Source organism: Ostrinia nubilalis, chromosome 23 (genome assembly GCF_963855985.1).
Source record: "Ostrinia nubilalis chromosome 23, ilOstNubi1.1, whole genome shotgun sequence".
Taxonomy (NCBI): domain Eukaryota; kingdom Metazoa; phylum Arthropoda; class Insecta; order Lepidoptera; family Crambidae; genus Ostrinia; species Ostrinia nubilalis.
This window is the reverse complement of record NC_087110.1, coordinates 6,561,537-6,583,162: the sequence shown is the minus strand read 5'-3', so window position 1 is coordinate 6,583,162 and position 21,626 is coordinate 6,561,537. Positions and strand designations below refer to the sequence as shown.

Sequence of the window (21,626 nt, the reverse complement as noted above, 5' to 3'; positions counted from 1 at the left end):
CGTCATATTTATTGCACCGCCTTAGTCTCTCTACTCGACCTGTGGTTGACTGGCAGATAATGCCTCCTGGCATTAAGTCCGCCACTGTACAGTTGTATGTGCAAAAGTGTAAATAAATAAAAATAAAAAATTAACTTTAACCAGTATTTTTGCATGGAATTTGGACGTTTGTTATAGTTAAAGTAAGATGGTGCAACCCAGGATTTTGAGTAGCAGTATGGTCGAGAGGTGTGTCATTAGATTTGTCTCATATTTTGGGAACGTCTAGTATCATGAGTAGAGTCATATTTTAAAAGGATGCCAATCATTTAATTAATTTACTTTTTATACTTAAAGGTATTCAGAAAAAAGAACGGAACAATTACCGGACAATCAGAAAACATAATATCGCTTAAAATAATTCCCAAAATGAATTACCCAAGTGCAGTCAAGCTAAAGCTATAAAACCACGAATGCGCTACAAAAGCTTGGGATGGTCGTTATTATACAATAACGGCGGTACCTAAGGCACTAACAGAAATATAAACATATAGCCGGGAACAATAAACCTGAGCCCATAAGTCTGAAAAATTACCTCATTTTTAGGGTTCCGAATTCTTTTAAACTGCTCTTGTACAGGCACTTTTGCTTCGCTCGAATTCTCCTATTAATTTGGTACGGAGGAAATTCTTTACAAAATTACTCGAAACTTTGTAAATTACGAATGATTTAATACGATGAAAAGCCTCAGTACAATTGATTACTTCTTCAAGTACGATTCATTAAGTAATGTTCGAGCAAAAGTTATATTATGTGCATCTTAATAAATAGTCTGATAGGAATAGCTGACTTAGAGTAGGCGCACACCGTTGATTTTTCGTCGGCCGATAGTTTAGTCGGGCAGTTGATCAGTATGGGCATGTATGGGAGTGCGCACACTCGCGCCGATTCGATTTGGCCGATTCTTCATACAATTTAAAATCGGGCACAACTATCGGCCAACTAAAAATCAACGGTGTGCGTCTACTCTTACAAACTGTGACTGGTGGACATTTATGTTTAAAAATATCACCTACAACAATTATAATTATTAGCTTCAATTATGTTCATCATCGTCATCATCATCATTTCAGCCATAGGATGTCCACTGCTGAACATAGGCAAAACATCCTCCAATGATTTCCACAATGGCCTGTTATGGCGGCCTGCATCCAGCGCCTTCCCGCTACCTTTATGAGGTCGTCGGTCCACCTCCAAAATATGATGTTCTTCTTAAATATTCATACTAGCTGGTGCCCGCTACTTCGTAAGCGTGAAAATAATTTCAATAATTTTCCCGTCTTTGCAACATTTTTCTTTACTGCTCCACCCCTATTGGCTGTAGGGTGATGTTATTAACCTAAAACCTATCCAACCCAAAAGATATTTTTGAAATCAGACCGGTAGTTCCTGTGATTAGCGCGTTCAAACAAACAAACTCTTCAGCCTTATAATATTAGTATAGATTTTATACCATAGCCCAAATTAACGTTCCCCAATAAAAGGCTGGCCAATAAAGGCTATCATCAACGCGTGTTTGCGGCTAGTGATGGGAACGCTGTTTGTTTTGCGGTCAGCGGCTATCCGGGTTTCGTATGTAGTGTGACTACGCTGCGGGATATCTGAGACGTTGGCGGAATTCTAAAATTGTATTTAGCTAAATCAGCGATATATAAATTTAAAGAAAGAAAGAAAAATCATTTATTGGTACCAATTTGAACAGCATAAAATTAAGTCAACCTGGGCGTTGATACGTTTATTGCACTAATGTTATCAATTGAAATTCATCTTCTTTAATTTTTTATTAAAATCAGCTTTACTGAGACACATTAGGTATGATATTTACGACCAATTCAAAAGTTATTCATGTAACACATACTCGTATTTCAGATTATCTGTCTACTTCGAGTTGGAACTTCCTCTCAAAATCCTCATCTTGCAACATCATTGGTAAGTATGACTATTGTTTCTTTTAAGTTCAATTTCTATTGAATTTTATAAAATCTGATCGTAACGTTAAGCCCATAGATACGATCGTCGATCGCAACACCGCAGGGTGGCAATCGTGCAACACCGCACGATTGCCACCCTGCGGTCCAGCACAGACAAAAATTGGCACATAAAATATTGGCAAGGAACAGAAAGCGTTACTGAGCAGTCAATGACATAATTAAGCAGTGCCATTTGTCGCAACACTGTTCCGTGGTCGTATCGGCTATGCCCATTGCATATGCCGTGACCTACGATGAAGAAGGCCACGACCCTGGTTTTCGCAATTTAATAACAAACTATCTGTCATGGTAGCAGTTGACATCAAAAAAGGCTTCATTATCATGGCTAAGATAAAGTCGTTTACTGTATTGGTGATATCCACCATATTATTTAAAAAAAAACCCCCAAGAAAAGGCACCCAAGTACGTAACACCGCACGATTGCCACCCTAAGGCGGTCCGGCAAACAGCTCGTGATGACGACTCGCGCACGTCCCGATTCTTTATCCTTTTTCGGCCTCCGCTGCAAACAAACTCCACAATACAAAGATACGGATTTATACGGACGCTTGGGCATCGAAAGCTTAGCACAATAAGAACAGATAACCTTTCATCTGATTTAGAAATGTCATTAGAAAGAAAAAAAGAAACATTTATTGCAATCACACAAAGACAAAAGGGACATAAAAAAAGACAAAATTAGCACACAAATTATTTGTGAAGGATAAGAAAGTGTAAGTGAGCAATGCCACCGTGTTGCAACACTCCCGTGGTCGCAACATCTATGCCTATGGCAATGACACCTCAGCATAATATGCTGTGGCTTACGGTGAAGAAGGCCACGACGCTGGTTTACGCAAAGTAATAACAAACTTACTATCTGCTATGATAGCAGCTGACAGCAAAACAGGCTCATTATCATGACAAGACAACAACAGCTCTTGAACTAAGCTTAGATAAAGTCGTTTACTGTATTGGTGATATTCACCATATTATTTCATAAAAACCCCAAGAAAAGGCACCCAAGTACGTAACACCGCACGATTGCCACCCTAAGGCGGTCCGGCAAACAGCTCGTGATGACGACTCGCGCACGTCCCGATTCTTTATCCTTTTTCGGCCTCCGCTCAAACAAACTCCACAATACAAAGATACGGAATACGGACGCTCGGGCATCGAAAGCTTAGCGCAACGAGAACAGCCCTATTTTAAGGCTGGGTTGAACCAACTTACTTTAACTTTAACAAACGTCAAAAATCTGTCAAAGTTCATATAAAAATACCGGTTAACGTTATAGTTACGGATGGTTAAAGTTAGGTAGTGCAACTCAGCCGAAATAATACCTACTTAGATCACTATTAAATGCTTTCATTTTGGTTAAAACGTCCTTTTAAGGTGATTGATGTTAACGAAGGTTAGCGTGTTACCCTTTATAATTGTTGCCTGTTTATAGCTTTTACCCGCGGCTAATTTCGGTCGGTCACAGAATTTCTCTATCCATATTCTATAGCTTAGTTCGTCAAGGACAATGCAGAATTTTAATAGTGAAATAATTTTTCAATCGGTCCAGTAGTTTCGGAGCCTATTCAATACAATCAAAATTCTTTCCTCTCGTACATCGTATAGTCGTCATCATAATATACCTACTCGTATTATAGTGTGGATAAAAAGTTGCACTGGCTGTTTTCTTTGTGCTAGACAGAAGGTAAAATAAACGGCAGCATTATTAAATGTTCGGTTTTATTCCTCGCTGCCCAAATGTGGGATGCTAATGGAAATTACTGGGCAAAATGGACCTTGTTGATTTATTACGTGATTTTGGAAAGATATTGAATTATATAAATTAAAACGCGTTTTAATATTTGCTTTACGCTTTGATTATTATGACCAACTTGGGTAATGATGGATTTTTAAATGAAGATGGTTTCTAGATTACCTATATCAAGAGTAAAGTTTTGGTCGCATGAAACTCATGAAACTCATTTATTTTTGCAATAGGCTTTTAAAAAGCACTTTAACACGTTCCAGTACTAACCCTACCACGGACTTCCTTGCTTCGGGACAATAAATGGGCCAGTGCTGAGAAGAAGCAGCGCAAGAAACTCAGTCACTATTGTCAGCCTCCTTTTTAAGGGTTTACAGTCATGGATTCCATTAGTTTGGTTCTTTCGTCAAAACATTTCAGACCAAAAAACGTTTTTTAAAGTTAGATTCTTGCTTTTTAGTTGACCTTGTTCAACTGTGTTATCAATAAAGATAACACAGTTGAACAAGTAATTCACTGATTGACATTGTTTTAAATACAAAATCATTCAATTTTGATCCACTATTGTGCTAAATCTTCTAAACGGTGCCATCTACGAGTATCTATGGGCGTATTGCCGTAAATTGTTTCACTGCACTTTCCATCTAATCTCCCTCTGGCAACAGTCAGCATAAATGAAGTCAGACCTAGTAGGCTCGCTAGAAAAAAATAAACCTTACTAGCAAAGATACAAAAATACAATATTCGATGGTGGAAATATCAATTACTGTAAGGGACAAAACACGACTTTTCAGGAGAGCCAAAAAACGTTTTTTTTTTCTTTATACCTCAATATCTTTTTATGTGATGTTACGATTTAAATAGTTTCTATGGCAAAGTTTCTTAGAATTTTCTGTTCTTTCATAATATAAACGCCAAATTTTCGAAAAATGGGTAGTTTAAAAGATAGCATGTCCCTTACATTAAAGAAACGAGCTTGACTGTACCTTACAATGTTGAAATTTCACAGTATGGAATGTCATGTATGTTGTAAGGTACATTTAAGAATAATCACGACAGTAATATTATTGTAACTTGACAATTTTAACATTGAAACCTGATGTAAGTAGAGGTTGCATTCAAGTTTTCATTAACAAAACGAAGAGAAGAGATAGAAACAAGACAACTTAGTGTTCACAAATGCAGTTGGAGGCATCACATACACATCACCAACAAAACATTTAGTACTGATGATGCCTACGTCTGCATTTGTGAACAAGTTGTCTTGTTTCTATCTTTTTCTGATAATTTTTACGCAGTTAGGTTTTTTTAATCATCGTTCGTTCGTTTTAGCCGAATGACGTCCACTGCTGGACAAAGGTCTTCCCCCAAGGATTTCCATAACAACCGGTCCTGTGCCGCCCGCATCCAGGCACCTCCTACAACCTTCACCAGATCGTCGGTCGACCTAGTAGAGGTCTGCAGCACATTACGTCTTCCAGCTCGTGGTCGCCACTCAAGAATTTTTCTGCCCCAGCGGCCATCAGCTTTGCAAGCTACGAGCTCCACTCACTGCCACTTGATTTTAGCGATTCTGCGGACTATGTCAGTCACTTTGGTTCTCCTGCGGATCTGCTCATTTCTGGTTCAATCACGAAGGGAAACTACGAGCATAGCAAGCTCCATCGCATTTGACCTTGAGCCTTCTTATGAGGCCCACAGTAAGCGACCACATCTCAGATCCATAAGTTATCAAAGACTTGTAGCTTTAGACACTGCGATATTTCAGACGTGAGAATATCACGAAGCTTCCCGAACGCTGCCAGCCGATTTGGATTCGACGATTGACCTCTTCCTCGAAGTTAGACCTACCTAACTGGACTGTTTTGTTTGTACTAGGTTTCAATATTTGTCGACAACTGCCGAGTGTAGAGTAATCTTTAGAGGAGCGTGTGCAACAAGGACATTTGGCATGACTTTGTCTTGTTCATGTTCATTTTACGAGGGGTTCGTTGAGAGGCTCTACTAAGGCCATTAAGAATAGTGCCTAGATCTTCCACAGTCTCAGCCATGACTATTATATCGTCCGCGAATCGAAGGTGGGTAATTTACTCGCTATTGATATTTATGCCGAATCCGCTCCAGTCCAGAAGCAGATCTCCAGGTGGTGGTGAACAGTTTCAGAGTTTTCAGTTCCCCCTATCTTACCCTTCGCTGCAACTAGATAGGTTGTATTGAGTATTGAGGTTTCAAATCTTAATCCTGGAGACGTTTGACAATCCTTTCAACACTTCGATGTATCGATATAGTCAATTTGACACCGTTGGAGAGAATGTAGTAGGTACTGCCCAGGTCTCTATCGAAGAAAAGGCTTTCTCATAGTCACAAACGCCAGACAAAGTGACTAATTATACTCCTCGGTCTTCTGTATAATCTGCCGTAGCATATGTATGGGGTCTATGGTACTAAAGCTTTTGGAAACCGGCTTGTTCGAGAGGCTGGAAGTAGTCGAGAGGAGCGAGACGATTTATAATGACTCTCGAAAACAACTTGTAGACATGGCTCAGTAGTGAGATGGGTCTATAATTCTTCAACAAGGTTTGGTCGCCTTTTTTGAAGAAGAGTATCACCACACTTCTGTGCCATGCCGTAGGCGTTTTTCCTTCGAGGATGACGGAATTGAACAGCTTCTGAAGAAGCCCCTCCGTCAAAAAGCCAACTGCGTAAAAATGAACAGAAAAAATATAGAAACAAGTGTTGTTAGTGTTCATAAATGTAGTGGAAGTGGGAGGCATTAAATACATATCACCATCAATAGAAGTCATTGATAAATTCTTGTATACATATTAACGTAAGGGCCTAATTGTGATAAATCAAAAAGTTTCAAATGAAGTAAGGTTCAATGTTAAAACCAAAAGTTTAGGGTAAGGGCTGAATTGTATTATTAAAACAAATTTACGTCCTTTAAATCAATTGTTTCCCCAAAAGTCGTATTCAGGCGACTAAAAATGTGTAAGGTAAGGGACATTTTTTTAAAGATATCAACATTTCAAGTATACCAATCGATAGAGCCGAAAATTCTGAATGCGTTGGTATATATAACTCATTTTGGCCAAAATGTCCCTTACATTAATTGATACTTCCACCATCGAATCTAAAGCACTGGATGGGAAGTCAAACCTCAACTTCGAACTCCTCCTGTGTTATTCTGATTAATTTCGTTGCAGGTCCAATGACAGTTTAAACCCCCGAGACAAACTTGACCTTCACTGGTTGGGTTTTATTGGCGGTCAAACTGTAGATCCTGGCTACACAGGAGTTGCAGCGATGGGAACGAGATGTGGGAATAGTCCCATACCTATGTTTTTTTTTTTCGCAGTTTGCGTTAGCCATAATGGCTGTAATTTTAATTTGGTCTTAGATGACGGCATTGTATTTTTACAGGACATTGTAGGTATAAAGTTTTGGGCTCTGGAAAAGCTGCAACACAGAATGACTGATAACCAGTCATCATCATCATCATCATCATCTCAGCCATAGGACGTCCACTGCTGAACATAGGCCTCTCCCAATGCTTTCCATGTTACCCGGTTGGTAGCGGCCTGCGTCCAGCGCTTTCCTGCTACCTTTATGATGTCGTCGGTCCACCTTGTGGGTGGACGTCTCACGCTGCATTTTCCGGTACTCGGCCTCCACTCCAGAACCTTGCTGCGTACTATACGTGTGCCCTGCCCATTGCCACCTCAGCTTGCTAATCCGTCGGGCTATGTCAGCGACTTTAGTTCGTTTACGGATCTCCTCATTTCTGATTCGATCTCGTAAAGATAACCAGTATGTATTGTAAAACTAGGCACATGGGAAGAGGTGACATTAAACTTCGTTGATAGACAGCCTACTCTCTCTTATTCTATTGCTCTTTAGCGGTCGCCGTGCCCATGTTAGAATTGCGCGTAAATTTCGCACGTATCTAAAATATGAGAACACGAATATCGAATCAGTTATGGACCGGTCTGTGGTTATCCAACGCTGATTTGTGTCTCGATCAACCGAAATTAGTTTGGTCGGGCTTAATTTGTCACTAGTTAATAAGTAGAGAGTAATTATTATTAAATAACCACATCCTTTCCAACCCGTATATCCGTGTTATTATGAAAGAGTCGTGCTCCTGCAGTCAGGAGAGACTAAAAATACCCATAATATTTACCAACGCCACCTAGTGGCGTGAAGAAGTAAACAAACTCTTAGATACTAGCGCTATCTATTATTAAATCCCCAAACTAACTCGTACCTGAAGGGCAGTGTGGTCTCCGGTGCACCGCAGCGTATGGGGCAGGTCGCACGAGCATTCGGCCGCGGGCCGAGCACTCAGCCCGGGACACCGCCATTGCGCGACGCAATGTGACAACGCGCATAACACTGCCACAGCGCCCACTAGTCTCATTCTGCGAATAAAGAAAGGGGTAACATGAGTTAGATAGATGAATAGGCATATAAAAGAAATGTAAAATTGAAACGGCAATAATTGAGGCGGTCTTATCACTGGGAAGTGATCTCTTCCAAACAACCCAGAGAGAGAAAGAGAGAGAGGACAGGAAGCTTGATTTATTTAATATGTGGAACTTCTCCTAATTCTGGTAAATCTGCTGAAAAAAATACCTTATTCATTCATTCAGATAAGCATTCTACGGTGTATCTGTAAAATACTTAAAATTATTATTTTAGGGTGTAATTAATTTTGTTGCTATTGGTTGGCAAACGCAAGTGATTCTGACTAAAAAGCACTTTTTGAAGCTTTTCAATCTACATCCAAAAATACCCAACTAAACCCAACTGCTGCGTAAATATCCCGACATAAAATGTAAGAATTCCCGCGTATAAAATCATAAAGTTAACGTCAGCCATCTCTGGAACCCGGACCGTTGAGCAAAGTAAGAAATGTGAGTCCTGTAATCGTTTCCACTCGCAGAGGTGCGTGTGGCCGCGACGTAATGGGGCATTTCCACTGACTGACGACCGGACGACCGATGCAGTTGGGCCCAAGTTATCAACTTATACGGATTTATTGTAAGTCTCATGCCCGTTTTCACCATCAATCCCTAATTTTTAAGTGACCCCTATGGTAACAAATAACAGGAATTTTGTTTAATAGGGGTCACTTAAAAATTAGGGATTGATGGTGAAAACGGGCATAAGATATCTCCGTAAATAAACAATGGAAGTATAGTGAGTAAATGATACATGCATGTCATCATCTCTTTCTCACTCTCAGATGAGACGCAGGCTGAGACTTAAGAGTTAGTTGCGAGAGTGCGTTTTATATAACTGGAATTAAATACAAAAACGTTTGAAGCAGACCATCCGTCCGTATCTGAATGAGATTTTTAGCTTAAGCATGCTTATTTTCTACAAAGGCTTAAAAATGCAGAACTCAAAGCAACTGCCGATACTAACACAAAATGTAAAAGAATTTCCCGAGCTCATTGTTGAGCAAAGTAAGAAATGTGAGTCCTGTAATCGTTTCCACTCGCAGAGGTGCGTGTGGCCGCGACGTAATGGGGCATTTCCACTGACTGACGACCGGACGACCGATGCAGTTGGGCCCAAGCTATCAACTTATACGAGTAATTCTTTAAAAAGTCATAAAAATGTGTCAGATCGTGGTTGGATCGTGAACTATAGCTGGATCATCATTTTCCCTCAGAGGTTGGCCAAAAGCTTCCCCGTAATGTTAACAAAAAATTTACTGACTATGCCTATGTTACGAGTCTGTTTTTCGGAATTGATAGAGCTATTAAAAAAATCGTTGGAATCGGACTATTCTGTGAAGACCAAAATAGATTTTAAGAGCAATAAATAAAGAATCTACCATGTTCCGAATTTTCCTAAGTAGTAAGGATGAGGGAAACAGAAAAAGTGTTTTTTTATGTGACAGGAGGTAAACGAGCAAACGGATCACCTGATGGTAAGTGATTACCGTCGCCCATAGACACCCGCAGTCTCAGGGGAGTTACAGGTACGTTGCCAGTATGGAACTGAACTGAACACTGAACTCACCAAACCCAGAAACGGGTTTGCCTCCTGTCACATAAAAAAAGTATATTAACATGCCATGGTGTATAACTTCAACTTAAACAAAGACTTTCGTTTGGAAAATCATCAAAACCGCTAAACGCTCGTCACTCGTCATCCCAGCACCTCGCGAATAAAGGGGGCATTACGCTACTATTGATAGCAGTGGGTGACGGACGAATGTTGACCTGATACTTGATGACACCTTTATGTGGAGAACGCGAGGCTGCAGTTACACTAGGAATATTTTTGTAGTCGTTCTGCACATTTTAAATCTTCCAAAAGTAAAAATTAGGTAGGTATTTCTTACTAAACAAAATTTACAAACTAAAAGATGAGACCAACTTTTGGGTTTCTTGTGACTGTACATTTTTCACTAAACTTGATTAAGAAGATCATATACAAATTATTTTCGTTTCGTTTCAGCCAAATGACGTCCACTGGCTGGATAAAGGCCTCCCCCGAGGATTTCCATCCAGGTACTTCCCACGACCTTCATATCGTCGGTCCACCTAGTGTCGGGCCTGCCAACAGTACGTCTACCGCCCCGTGGTCGCTGCTCGAGAAATTATTTTACATTTGTGCAAATTATAATTATTATTCTACTGTCTCAGAAATATGTTCCAGCATTTTTCTTAGAAATTTTTACTTTGAGTTTTAGCGTTATAACGGAAGAAGTACCATGTTATGACTTTGGAATCTTTTACAATCAATTTTAAAGAACTACTAGTAGAAAATCTTCGTCATTTTGACTTGAAAGACCATCAATCTTTAATCTTAACGTTATCTTTGATGTAACGAGATTACACAAACACCTCACCGCTATCGAAAACACGCTCTGCAATGTTTGCAAAGTATACAAAATTCATGTCTTAATTAGTATTCTTAATTAACGTCTTAAGTCAGGCCACGGTAAAGATTGATTAAGTAGGTTTACTTCTTACTTACTAATATTGCCACCTCAAATAACCCAGGTACATGTTGAGCTCAAAACCGAAAGTGAACTTCACTCTGTTGGTATTTTATTATTGTCATGTTACATAATAATTTTAAGGTATGTTTAAAACCTTTTATCCGATATTTTTTGTTAAAAATTTCAAGAAATGCTCATTTAGTGAATGAAAGTGCCGGCAAACTTCAGTAAATTAGTATCACTAATCGAAATTAATCATACTTACACCAAAATACCTTTAATTTAATTTAAATAAAAGGTATACTCGCGTTAAACACCTGTTTAAAGTGACGTTTAGTATGAAATGCCATTTTAAACAACTGTTAAACACTTGTGTAACGGGGTTAAGGTATTACGTAAAAGGATGAATGTGACCTACTGCACTAGCATTTTACTGTGGCCCGCGAAAATGTAACCTCATGAATATTATCACGTTTAAAATTGTTGTAAATTCTTGAATTTATTATGTGGCTAAAACCGCGAGGCTCGGTTGTCACCTTTTGTTGGTTTGCCCAAAAAGCATAGGTACCTACCTATATTACAATTTTTCAATGCTCAGTTATTTATTTCTTTGAACTCTTAGGCTGGTTTGCACCATCTTACTTTGACTTACAAACGTCAAAAATATGTCAAGCTCCATACAAAAAACACCGGTTATCGTAATAGTTACGATCAGGTGGTAAAATTCAGATCTTAATGAAGATGAATTGGATAGTCTTCATACAAACGCTTTGTCAAAGGTGAGTCAAAAACGTTATAAATGTCATTACCTACTGTCTAAACGTTCTTAAAAATGTATAAATTAAGGCGTTTTTTTCGACAGTGACAGATTTTTGTCCACATTATTTTATCGTAATAAAATGTTATTATTTGTTACTAGCGGCCGCTAGTAGTTTCGTAAAATCCTTTCTTAGCGGATGCCTACGTCATAACATCTACCTGCATGCCAAATATCAGCCCGATCCGTCCAACGCATAGCCCTATGCGTTGATAGATCACTATGTCAGTCAGTCAGTCAGTCACATTTGAGTTATTTATATTTAGATATTTAAAATTTATTTAATAAGACATTTAATTAAAATAAAAAAGTTTCAAGTGGACCAGGAATGGTACACTAAAAGTTACCTCACTTATCGTCCGCTTACTTATCTACCTAAGCTGTATTAATTTATATTTGAAATGATGTCTGCAATATCTACTATAGTATTTATGTTCTTAAAGCCTAGTCTAGCCTTTAACTAGATATAAAAATGTAAAATTCCATCAACAGACAGCTACTTTCATATTTGCGTAATTAAATATTAGTCTAGACTTCAAGCAGTTAAATGAATTAGGTACCTACTTAACTTTAATGTGGGTACCTACTTCTTATTTTCGGCATGATGATCTTTAGAAGAAAATTATAAAATTCTTTTACGTTTTCGTAACGCCTAAGTGAAATGATTAATTCATGAACTCTATGTCTAAGTAAAATCTTTAGTTTTTGAGCACTCTTCTATACCTTGGAAAAGCAAATTAAAATGTGAAGGTAGTGGATTTTAAAATATCCAGTCAAGTTGGTAAAATAAAAAATACAGTTAAGCACAAATAATTAAAGAAAGAAAGAAATAAAATATTTTTATTTAGTCCAAACATCATTAGACTACTTACAACATAGTTACTTACTTATGTAGTTAAATTTTAACTAAAATGGCAGCCACTCAGCATGTGTTATGCTCTAGGTCAGGACTTAGAGCATAACGCTGGTATTCTGTGGCAGCCATATTAAGTGGATAAACACTAATATTTAAGTTTTTCACAAAAAAATAGAAGTTATTGAATTAAAAACTTACTTTTTAGTGTTGTGGTAGTATGTATTTCAAGTGATGAAATTAATTTTCTTATCCTATGTCCATAAGACAGAATGGGGCTTAAAATCCTTTTGTTATGTAGGTAATATTATAATTGTGTTTAATTTTAAAAGATGGATAGATTGATTACATAATGTATCTCTAAGAACTACATTCGTTTATGACATAGAAAACTATTCTTCTGATACTCGGTCAACAGGCGATTGGAAAATGAGCCCTTGCTATAAGTGGTTAATACGAGCAAGGATTGAACGATAGTGATGCAATTTGTGCACTTACACACTTCCTCTGCAACATTACTAATAAAAGTGTAGGCCAGGAGCCGGTGACACATTTTAGTGTAGGTGTTTGGGAAAATTTTGATTCCTAAGTCCTAACATAGACAATAAATTTATTCTTCTTTTTCTACCCTATGTGTTGTAACAGCTGACAGAGGCTACGACCATGGTGTTAGTTTACAAGCTCCCATTGGCGGTTTTTCTGATATGGTTTAATTTACGATGTATTTTCCAGCGCACTTAAACTTCAAGTGCGTTGAAATGGCTAATAAGAAAGAAGCAAATAGAGGTGCTCTTCTTAAGCACAAGACTCTCCTTTGATAGCTTCTTACAGATATTGTAACCGATTATTTGATATGATTGAAGAGATTTAAAAAACCCGTAAAAAGTGTCAACTGTTTCTTAATAGTAATGTTACAGTGTTATTTATGAAGTTTGACTAATTACAAAACTATTTTAGTGTAATACGCTGATCAGTTTTATCTACTTTTTTTTTAATTTCAGTCATGTTTGAAAGCTAAATTGCATTCTCAGTACTAGAATATTACATATAAGTAAAAAAGATGCCTCGGCTCCCGGTCTACAAATCCCTTGTCCTCCTACCAATGGCTGCAGGCGCGGTGCACAGTCTCTCACAGGTGGCCCGCCTGGCGGTCGCTTCGCTCACCACACCACACACTCAATCCTCATTCAGGTAATCACTTCAAGTATACTTCTAGAAACTATAATATTTATCTTTGTTAAAAAACGCGACAATAGCCCAAATTTTTAGAGTCGCAAGCTTTTTACTATGGGCTTATTGCCCTTAATACCTAATGATCCTGTTCACTCTGCTCTGAAGGCTGTATTATTTTAGAGAACACACAGGACAGCAGAGTATTCCACCCGTTGGCAGTGCGCACTAGTAAAAGATGTAGCATAGCATACTGCAGGCAGGAGGTATGTTTACCATGTAAGGGTGGTATCCTCCAATTTGATCGCCCCTTGGACCGCTGGACAATAGTCCACCACAATACTTAGTACGTTCGTGTTATGAGCGGGATCAGGGCATGTATTTCGTTTAACTGGAAGCTTGGTTAGTTAGTTTATTTATTTTTTTGCACTACAAATGGCGAACACTTTTAAAAAACGCCTGCGTCTACAAAATATACGCTCAATTTATCAAAATACCGTTAGCAAAAACTTCTTGAAATTAATAAGACCTTAAAAGATAGGTACTAAAGTTCTTAAATGTAAAAAATAATCAAATACGTCACATTCACTGCATTAAAAATTTTAATTTTATCCACAGTGTACGCTTCAAAAAGTCCATAACTTTACAATTTTAATCTGTAACCATCTCGACCAATCAACTATCACTGAGTAATGAAATCGCTCCAATTTTAAAAACAAAAGTGCTTCAAAATGTATTTCGGCTATGTTAATAAACCGCCCGAGCCTACGGCAAATCGATGCGTTTACTCGATTGTACAAGGGCAGGAGAATAGAGTTATCGATATCGATATTCCATTGTAGGGTCGCCATTTTTTTAATCCTTAAAAAACTACAATAAGATCAGATCAGATCAGATCAGACTCAAATGCATTGATCGCCATCGCTGCACGCCGGCTGATCGCGTTGGTTTGGCTGAACCTTAACGGCATTGCAAACGAGTACTTAAAAACTGTTTAATTTAGCTTGCAGTAAAAAGGTCACACGGCAGTAAATTCAGATCCATTATTAATATGAAGGCCCTTTTAAGGGGCACTCATACACATCCAAAATACATACATATAGCTTGCCCTGCCACCACTTCGGGACAACATTTGGTGGTGAAGCATACCATTTTTTATTTAACATAAGATGCCACAATGCTTAACTTAATGTGCTGTCGTACATACGACAAAAATACAGTTTTTTAAATAGCTAAGTCAACCTCAAATAATTATCTATCATATTGGGAGAAAAATCTCACACATAAAATCGCTATCGATAGAAGTACCTTCACGCCCCAACCCTACTCTCCGGACAAATTTTCACGTGAATAAATTCCAATCTGTTGCTTGAAAGGTAGTGGATTGCCAAGAGACAGTATTTACCGGCCTAACAAAAGGTGGTGAAACTCGCCCGGCTCGATTATTTTTCACGATTTTCCCTATTTCACCGTAATTTTATTATCGCTTCCTGTTTTTGGGAAGTTAATGCAAATAAACGGTTTGACAGTTAAAATACATTGACGTCATTAAAATCTGCCGTGCTACGAATGCTACGATGCGCGCCTTGATAAAATCTTATCGATCATTTTAGACTACAAATGCATGGGTTTATCACGTAAAATGCATAAAATGCTTCGATATAAGTATATCGTGGCGCGCATCCTAGGCCTACTGGTATCTGTTAGAAGGGGTTTTATCGGGATGTGTAGATTGTAGGTGTAATTAAATAACATTAAAATTATTTTGCAATGTTATTTCTTCTTCTTGCTATTAACGACTAAAAGGCGACCAGGCGACAAATATGCGAACATAAGGCCTTTCCCTCGTCTGGCCAGCACAGCAAGTGAAGGCCAAATCCTTCATATGTTGCTTCTGTTATTAGGTCATGCTCCTGCAGTAGAGACTAAATGATCTGATGATTGTTCGCAACAATATATTTTATTTATTTTAAATTAAATAATTGGTGACATCACTAAGAAATATATATTTCAACATCTTGGTGATTACTGATTACGCAACTACAGAAAGGCATCATTATTAAAGAAGTACCTTTCGAATAAATAGTGTGTCGTTTATCAAAACGCGAAGCATTTGCATTTTGCAAGCAAAGAAAGCTTTTAACAATTCGTTACGAGAGCAAAGACAACAATAATAACTGTGTACGAGTACGACGAGACGTAGCATTAAGGGCCATAGCAGACATGCTACTATCAGCTTCGCAATCGGCGATTTTTGAAATATTCCTCGAAACGCACCCATTTTGAAGCGCGCCTAAACTATTCCTCGCAGCGCACCTTGTTATGTTGCTCTGGTACTTTTTATGAATCCTTATACATAGACATAAAGCTCAAAAACTTTATTTTAGCAAACAAAAAAGAACTTTAATTTAGCAATGGGTCAAAATGGGTGCGCTTTGAGGAATACTTTGATTTTGCGACTGTATCGATGCAGCATCTCGATTTCGCGGCTTTATTTCGGACGCGGTATCGGAATCGCGCGTTTTAGCGACTTTATTGATGGAGCATCGCGATTTCGCGAGTTCATGCGTTCGGACGCGGTATCCGAATCGCGCGTTTTAGCTACTACTATCTCCCGAGCTTCCGAAAAACAACTCAATCGCCGCGTTTAGCATTTTAAGTGTGCGGTGTGGAATGCTTTAGCTTCTAAAAAGCGACTAACGCCCGTATTTACAAACATGACTATGAGGTCTCACGGTGCGCGTAGACGCACACTGGGTGACACACGAACCAATCACAGAGCTCTATTCAACGCTGTGCGTTCGATTTGCTGATTCACATAAGCAAGCATCATTTGTGAATACGGGCGTAAATCTTCGATCGCCAATGCTAAAAAGTAGCATGTGTACTGTGGCTCTAAAATAAGTCGCAGTCTCAAAGTTGTTTGCTAATGAGCAGTACCTACTCGTCATTACAAAGAGCTTTCAAATATTATAAGCGAGTGTTCGAGGTTTCAAACCACCAAGTATAGGTTCCCAAACTTTTGACCCATTTAAGAAGGGGCAAAGATTTCATTTAGACGGTTTACTAAATAATTGGTGTATTACGACAAACAATATTTATTTAACCTTCTCGAAGAACTAATTTAATCTTTTGATTTTTTTATTACTTTTTTTACAGGGATACTGTTATGTAAATTAACTTAATGAGCCAATTTCGAGAATAATCTTACAATTTTATAAAATCTTTAATCAATTTTAAGTGGATAATTTGGTTTTAAAGAAACGTAACTTAGTTTCTCTTTACACTAAGCCTGTCTGTCTGATTATATTTATTTTTCTGAAAAAAAAATCTGCAACTACTTAGTAAGGTCTAGTTAACCTCCCAAATCTCTTATGGGGTTCCTTACAGTTACAGTTTGAGAATCACTGAATTGTAACGTTACACTCCTAACAAAAGTGCACGCTACAATTTAGGAAACAAGCGAACGCCGAAAACTCAAAATTAAATTACTGCTGACTCAGAGGGGCATCGTACTCTCTGTGTTACTCACTAAGAAATGCTCTGTGTTTAGTTGCCGGAATATAGTTTCAGTATGCTTTGTACACTTAGGCTGGGTTGCACCATCTTACTTTAACTTTGACAAACGTCAAAAATCTGTCAAACTCCATACAAAAAACACCGGTTATCGTTATAGTTACGGTCAAAGTTAGGTGGTGCAACTCAGCCTTAAAGATACAATGGAAGTCAAATAAATGAGCCAGAAACTTACTTTTTCAGTCCAAAAAAAAAAATTAATTAAAAAATACTATTGGCTGAAAGACCATCGCTTAAATTTGTTATTTTACTCTATCTTTTACCTACTGTCTTTTACTCTTTTAAGTGGAGACATCCCGTTTCTTACCAGATAGAGTACTGTTTTTTGGAGGATCCCGTTTAGTACGCAAAAGACCGATCCGTTTGAATTTCAAACACACTCTTGTGTTCACACGACAGTCCAGTTTTACGGGATTCTGCCATGAGGAAGGGCCCTAACACGAGAACGAACCTCCGTTTCATCGTTTCTTTCACATAAAATTATTATTAGAAAATTATCGTACGAAAATCGTAAGTTGTCGTAAAGACGTTTACGCGTTACCCCCACAAAATGGTGTTCCAAACCTGCTGGGAAGTCCCAGCATTCATCATTATCATCATAATTTCAGCCACAGCTAGGACGTCCACTGCTGATAGGCCTCCCCCAATGATTTCCACATCGTGCTGTTGGTAGCGGCCTGCATCCAGCGCCTTCCTGTTACCTTTATGATGTCGTTGGTCCACCTTATGGACGTCCATCGCTGCGTTTTCCGATACGCGGCCACTCCAGAACCTTGCTGCCCCATTAACCGTCAGTTCTGCGTACTATGTGCCTTGCCCATTGCAACTTCAGCTTGCTAATCCGTCGGGCTATGTCAGCGACTTTAGTTCGTTTACCCAGAATTATTCAGGGACAAATATAAAAGCATACTAACGCCCGTATTCACAAACGATGCTTGTTTAAGTGAAGCAGCAAATCGAACGCACCAGCGTTGAGTAGAGCTCTGTGATTGGTTCATGTGTACGTCCACGCGCACTGTGAGACCTCATAGTAATATTTGTGAATATGGGCGTAAGTATAAACGATTCAATTTATTCATTACAGTTGTTTCATTTTCTTTCCCGTATTTCTAAGTCGTACCCGTTGCCTTATTAAAATTCTTGCGAACAAAAGTTACTTTATTGGAATACCGGCGAAGTTGTTGCCAACCTACGTTTAATTCTGTAACTTCATTTGTTTCTGCGGAGAAAAACAAACGGCTTCAGAACGTTCTCTAACTTGCTGTAAATATACAGTTTCAGCTCCATCTTGGTTAGTATGAAGTTGTTTAGTTGAAATCGGTAAATTAAATAAATAGCTGTAGTAGTTGAGTTCGGGACGAAATTAAGTAGACTAGAAGACACCTTAGGCCAGGGATGGCGAAAGGAGTGGTCGGTGGCGGATCAGGAAGCCGCCACTGTTAAAAGAAGCATGTGGTAGAGACGGAGTCTGCACATTTAAGCGGACTACATGAGCATAGGTTGGATAGGTCGGGATAAGGCTCAGCTACACCGGCTCCTGCCTCTGCTCAATAAGACGGAGATTGATGGATTTTTTGTGGGAGGCCCCTCCCTTCAGGAGGGGAGAGCCCCACATAACCCGTCGCCTTACCACAGCGGCGGGTATGCAACTCAATGCATTTTTGCCACCTAAAAAAATAGAGATGGCGAAAGACACAGAATGGCACGTGCCATTGATGGCAAAATAATGTGTTTTGAATAAGAGCTAGGTGGACCGACGATCTGGTGAAGGCCGTAGGAGGTGCCTGGATGCGAGCGGCGCAGGACCGGTCTTTGTGGAGGCCTTTGTCCAGCAGTGGACATCTTTCAGCTGAAACGAACGAATAAGGGCTACCGTATTTACCATTTATCAGTTGGTGCCTCAATTTTACAAGTCACAATTTGCAACGGTTTTAAGACCATTTGCTATTAATTTAATAATGAAAGTCTGCATACGTTTCTAGTTGTTAGTATTTTATCCGTCCAAAAATAAGTTAATGTCTTTAATAGCGTGCTCTAATTCTTCTCTCAGCAAACTTAAATGATGATTAAGATCTCAAACGAAGCCCTTGATGTGCCGATAAATCAAGACTGTCTGTCTACCCTTTGTTTCAGTGCTCGTTAACAGACGCCAGTGGAACTCATTAAGGCTACAATACTAGTCAATTATACCTTTTAGTTGCATTCTGATTATAAATTGGACGATTTTGATGATTTTGGAGAAGTTCCAAACGGGACTGGGCACTTAACTATGGAAAGTAACGCCCCGTACTCACAAACTACTTGCTTAAATGAAGCAGCAAATCGAACGCACAGCGTTGAATAGATCTCTGTGATTGGTTCGTGTGTCACCCTGTGCGTCCACGCGCACTATGTGACCTCATAGGCATACGGCATGAATACGGGCATAAGGATAACAAAAATACCACAACCGTGTATCTCTATTTGTTCTTAGATTTCATTTTTGCCCATTTCGCTCGATTTGTTACATATCTACATACTAAACATGAGTAGTCGACCTTTGCCAAAAATTGCAAGTCGTCGACATGATTCTTTTGAAATAAAGCCGCCGACACCAACCCGCTGGTCTGTCAGCGGGTTTTTTGGGTAGAGCTAGCTACTATACCTTGACTAAGTCTGTTGCCATAACAACAATGTTATCAGTATTGTTGTATTTATATATTATTATGTAATGTCTTATTTCGGCAGTAAGACATAACATAACTAATTGCTCGGTGGTTGACGATTCCGGGTGAAGCTCACTTCCACCATAACTTTTCAACAGGTGAGATGCAGGCCAAGAGCTTCCTTGCGTTATGGTAAAAAGTACTAAGAGGTATTTTTTACCATAACGCAAGGAAGCTCTTACAATGAATCTTACAATGAAAAATAATATTACAATACGTTAATTAACTATCTTAGAATCTACCTAAAATAAGATGATGAGAAAACTTTTGACTATACATATTGAAGAACAATATTATTACAAACTTGAAGCAAAGTTAATAGTTACTGACTTTATTACCACTCACAATAAATTTTGTTTTAATTAAGCTGTGTTGAAAATCAAAGTTAATGTTTATTGTTTTGAACTTGTACGTCAACTTTATGTTAACCTAGACAAATGAAAATACCTAATTGGTACTTAGTTTTATTAATTATTTTAATGTTACTTTAAAGTTATTACAGCTGCTTTCAAATAAACCATGTTTTAGAGGACATGAGCAAAAATTGACATTGACATCTAACATTGTAATTTAAATTTCGGTAAAATCAGCCTGTCTGTAATGAGGACTTAAGTTCGTTGAGGTCAAGCATTCAAGATTTTTTCACGTACCTATGTGTAATGTTTGTAATGTTTCATTACGTTAGAATAATGTTATTGTTGTAACTTTATTTTTTGTTTGTTTTAAAATCTATATCTATAAAAGCGAAAGCTCACTGATTGACTAACTCACTCATCACGAAATCTCAGAAACTACAAGTACTAGGAATCTCAAATTTTGCATGGAGGTTTCTTTTAGAACGTAGGTGCTCACTAAGACGGGATTTTGCAAAATTCTAAGGGGGTAAAAAGGGATCCGGGTAAAAAATTACAATAAGTACTTACAGCAAGAAAGATAGTAAAACGTTATTCTAGATACTAATTTAGCTTACTACAGCGATAGTAGAAGATTACAAATGTATTTTGTACCAAAAACTTTCGGGGAGCTTTCGGAAATTAGGAAAAGGATTCAAGTGAAGCTCGTTGCTTTGCAGGATATGACCGAAATGAAAACACTAAATCCGTTGCAAGCTCCAAAAATAACTTACATGTATACTTTTAATCTTCCGAGTAATAAACAAACTAGCATTTTCCCGCGGCTTCGTGCACGTAAACACGCGCGTGTCTCTACTTTAAAAATTACGATTAACTTTTGTTTTTCTGGTTTTAAAATTTATCTGCTGCCCTTCAAGTGCTAGCGAATCACAGACACAATAGAATCAATTGTTACCGCAGTCCCACTTATGGTTCCACAAGCTATACCAAAATCGATGTGCTCCTAACGGTTTTTGTTTCAATAACCTAAATTCTAATTTCAATTTAAAGTGTGGTAGGTGCATCCTAAATTATTAGGGGAGGCCTATGTTCAGCAGTGGACGTCCTATGGTTGAAATGTTGATGATGATGATGTAATTGGCATGTGCCTTCTGATCGTGGACGTAGGCTGAATCAATTCAGAAGTAGATATTACATATCGTACCGCAATAATCATACTCAAAATCATTCCATTCCAATAACGCTAACTGGAATTTTGCCACGCGATATTGGGAATATTCCTGGAAGAGACCATTTTTACTCGAAAGGCGTATTTTTTAATTAAAAATCAATCTATTGTTAGGCCTCAGCCTCGAGTTTAGCGGGCAGCCGGGCGGGAGCGGCGGCGGCGCGGCAGCGGCAGGATCTTATGCGTGAA

General features: G+C 38.5%; 2 protein-coding genes across 2 annotated transcripts in view; one reads left to right on the top strand and one right to left on the bottom strand.

The window, feature by feature from the left end:
• The window catches only part of LOC135083390 (uncharacterized), a 122,397-nt gene that overhangs the window by 25,082 nt on the left and 75,689 nt on the right, over window positions 1–21,626 (bottom strand). Inside the window, exon 2 of the mRNA XM_063978133.1 lies at window positions 8,042–8,195. Within this exon, the coding sequence (XP_063834203.1) occupies window positions 8,042–8,194 (153 nt within the window). The 5' untranslated portion in view covers window position 8,195. The remainder of the gene's footprint in view (window positions 1–8,041; window positions 8,196–21,626) is intronic.
• The window catches only part of LOC135083493 (lysozyme), a 43,233-nt gene continuing 35,131 nt past the window's right edge, over window positions 13,525–21,626 (top strand). Inside the window, exon 1 of the mRNA XM_063978253.1 lies at window positions 13,525–13,596. The gene's annotated coding sequence lies outside the window, so the exon portion shown is untranslated. The remainder of the gene's footprint in view (window positions 13,597–21,626) is intronic.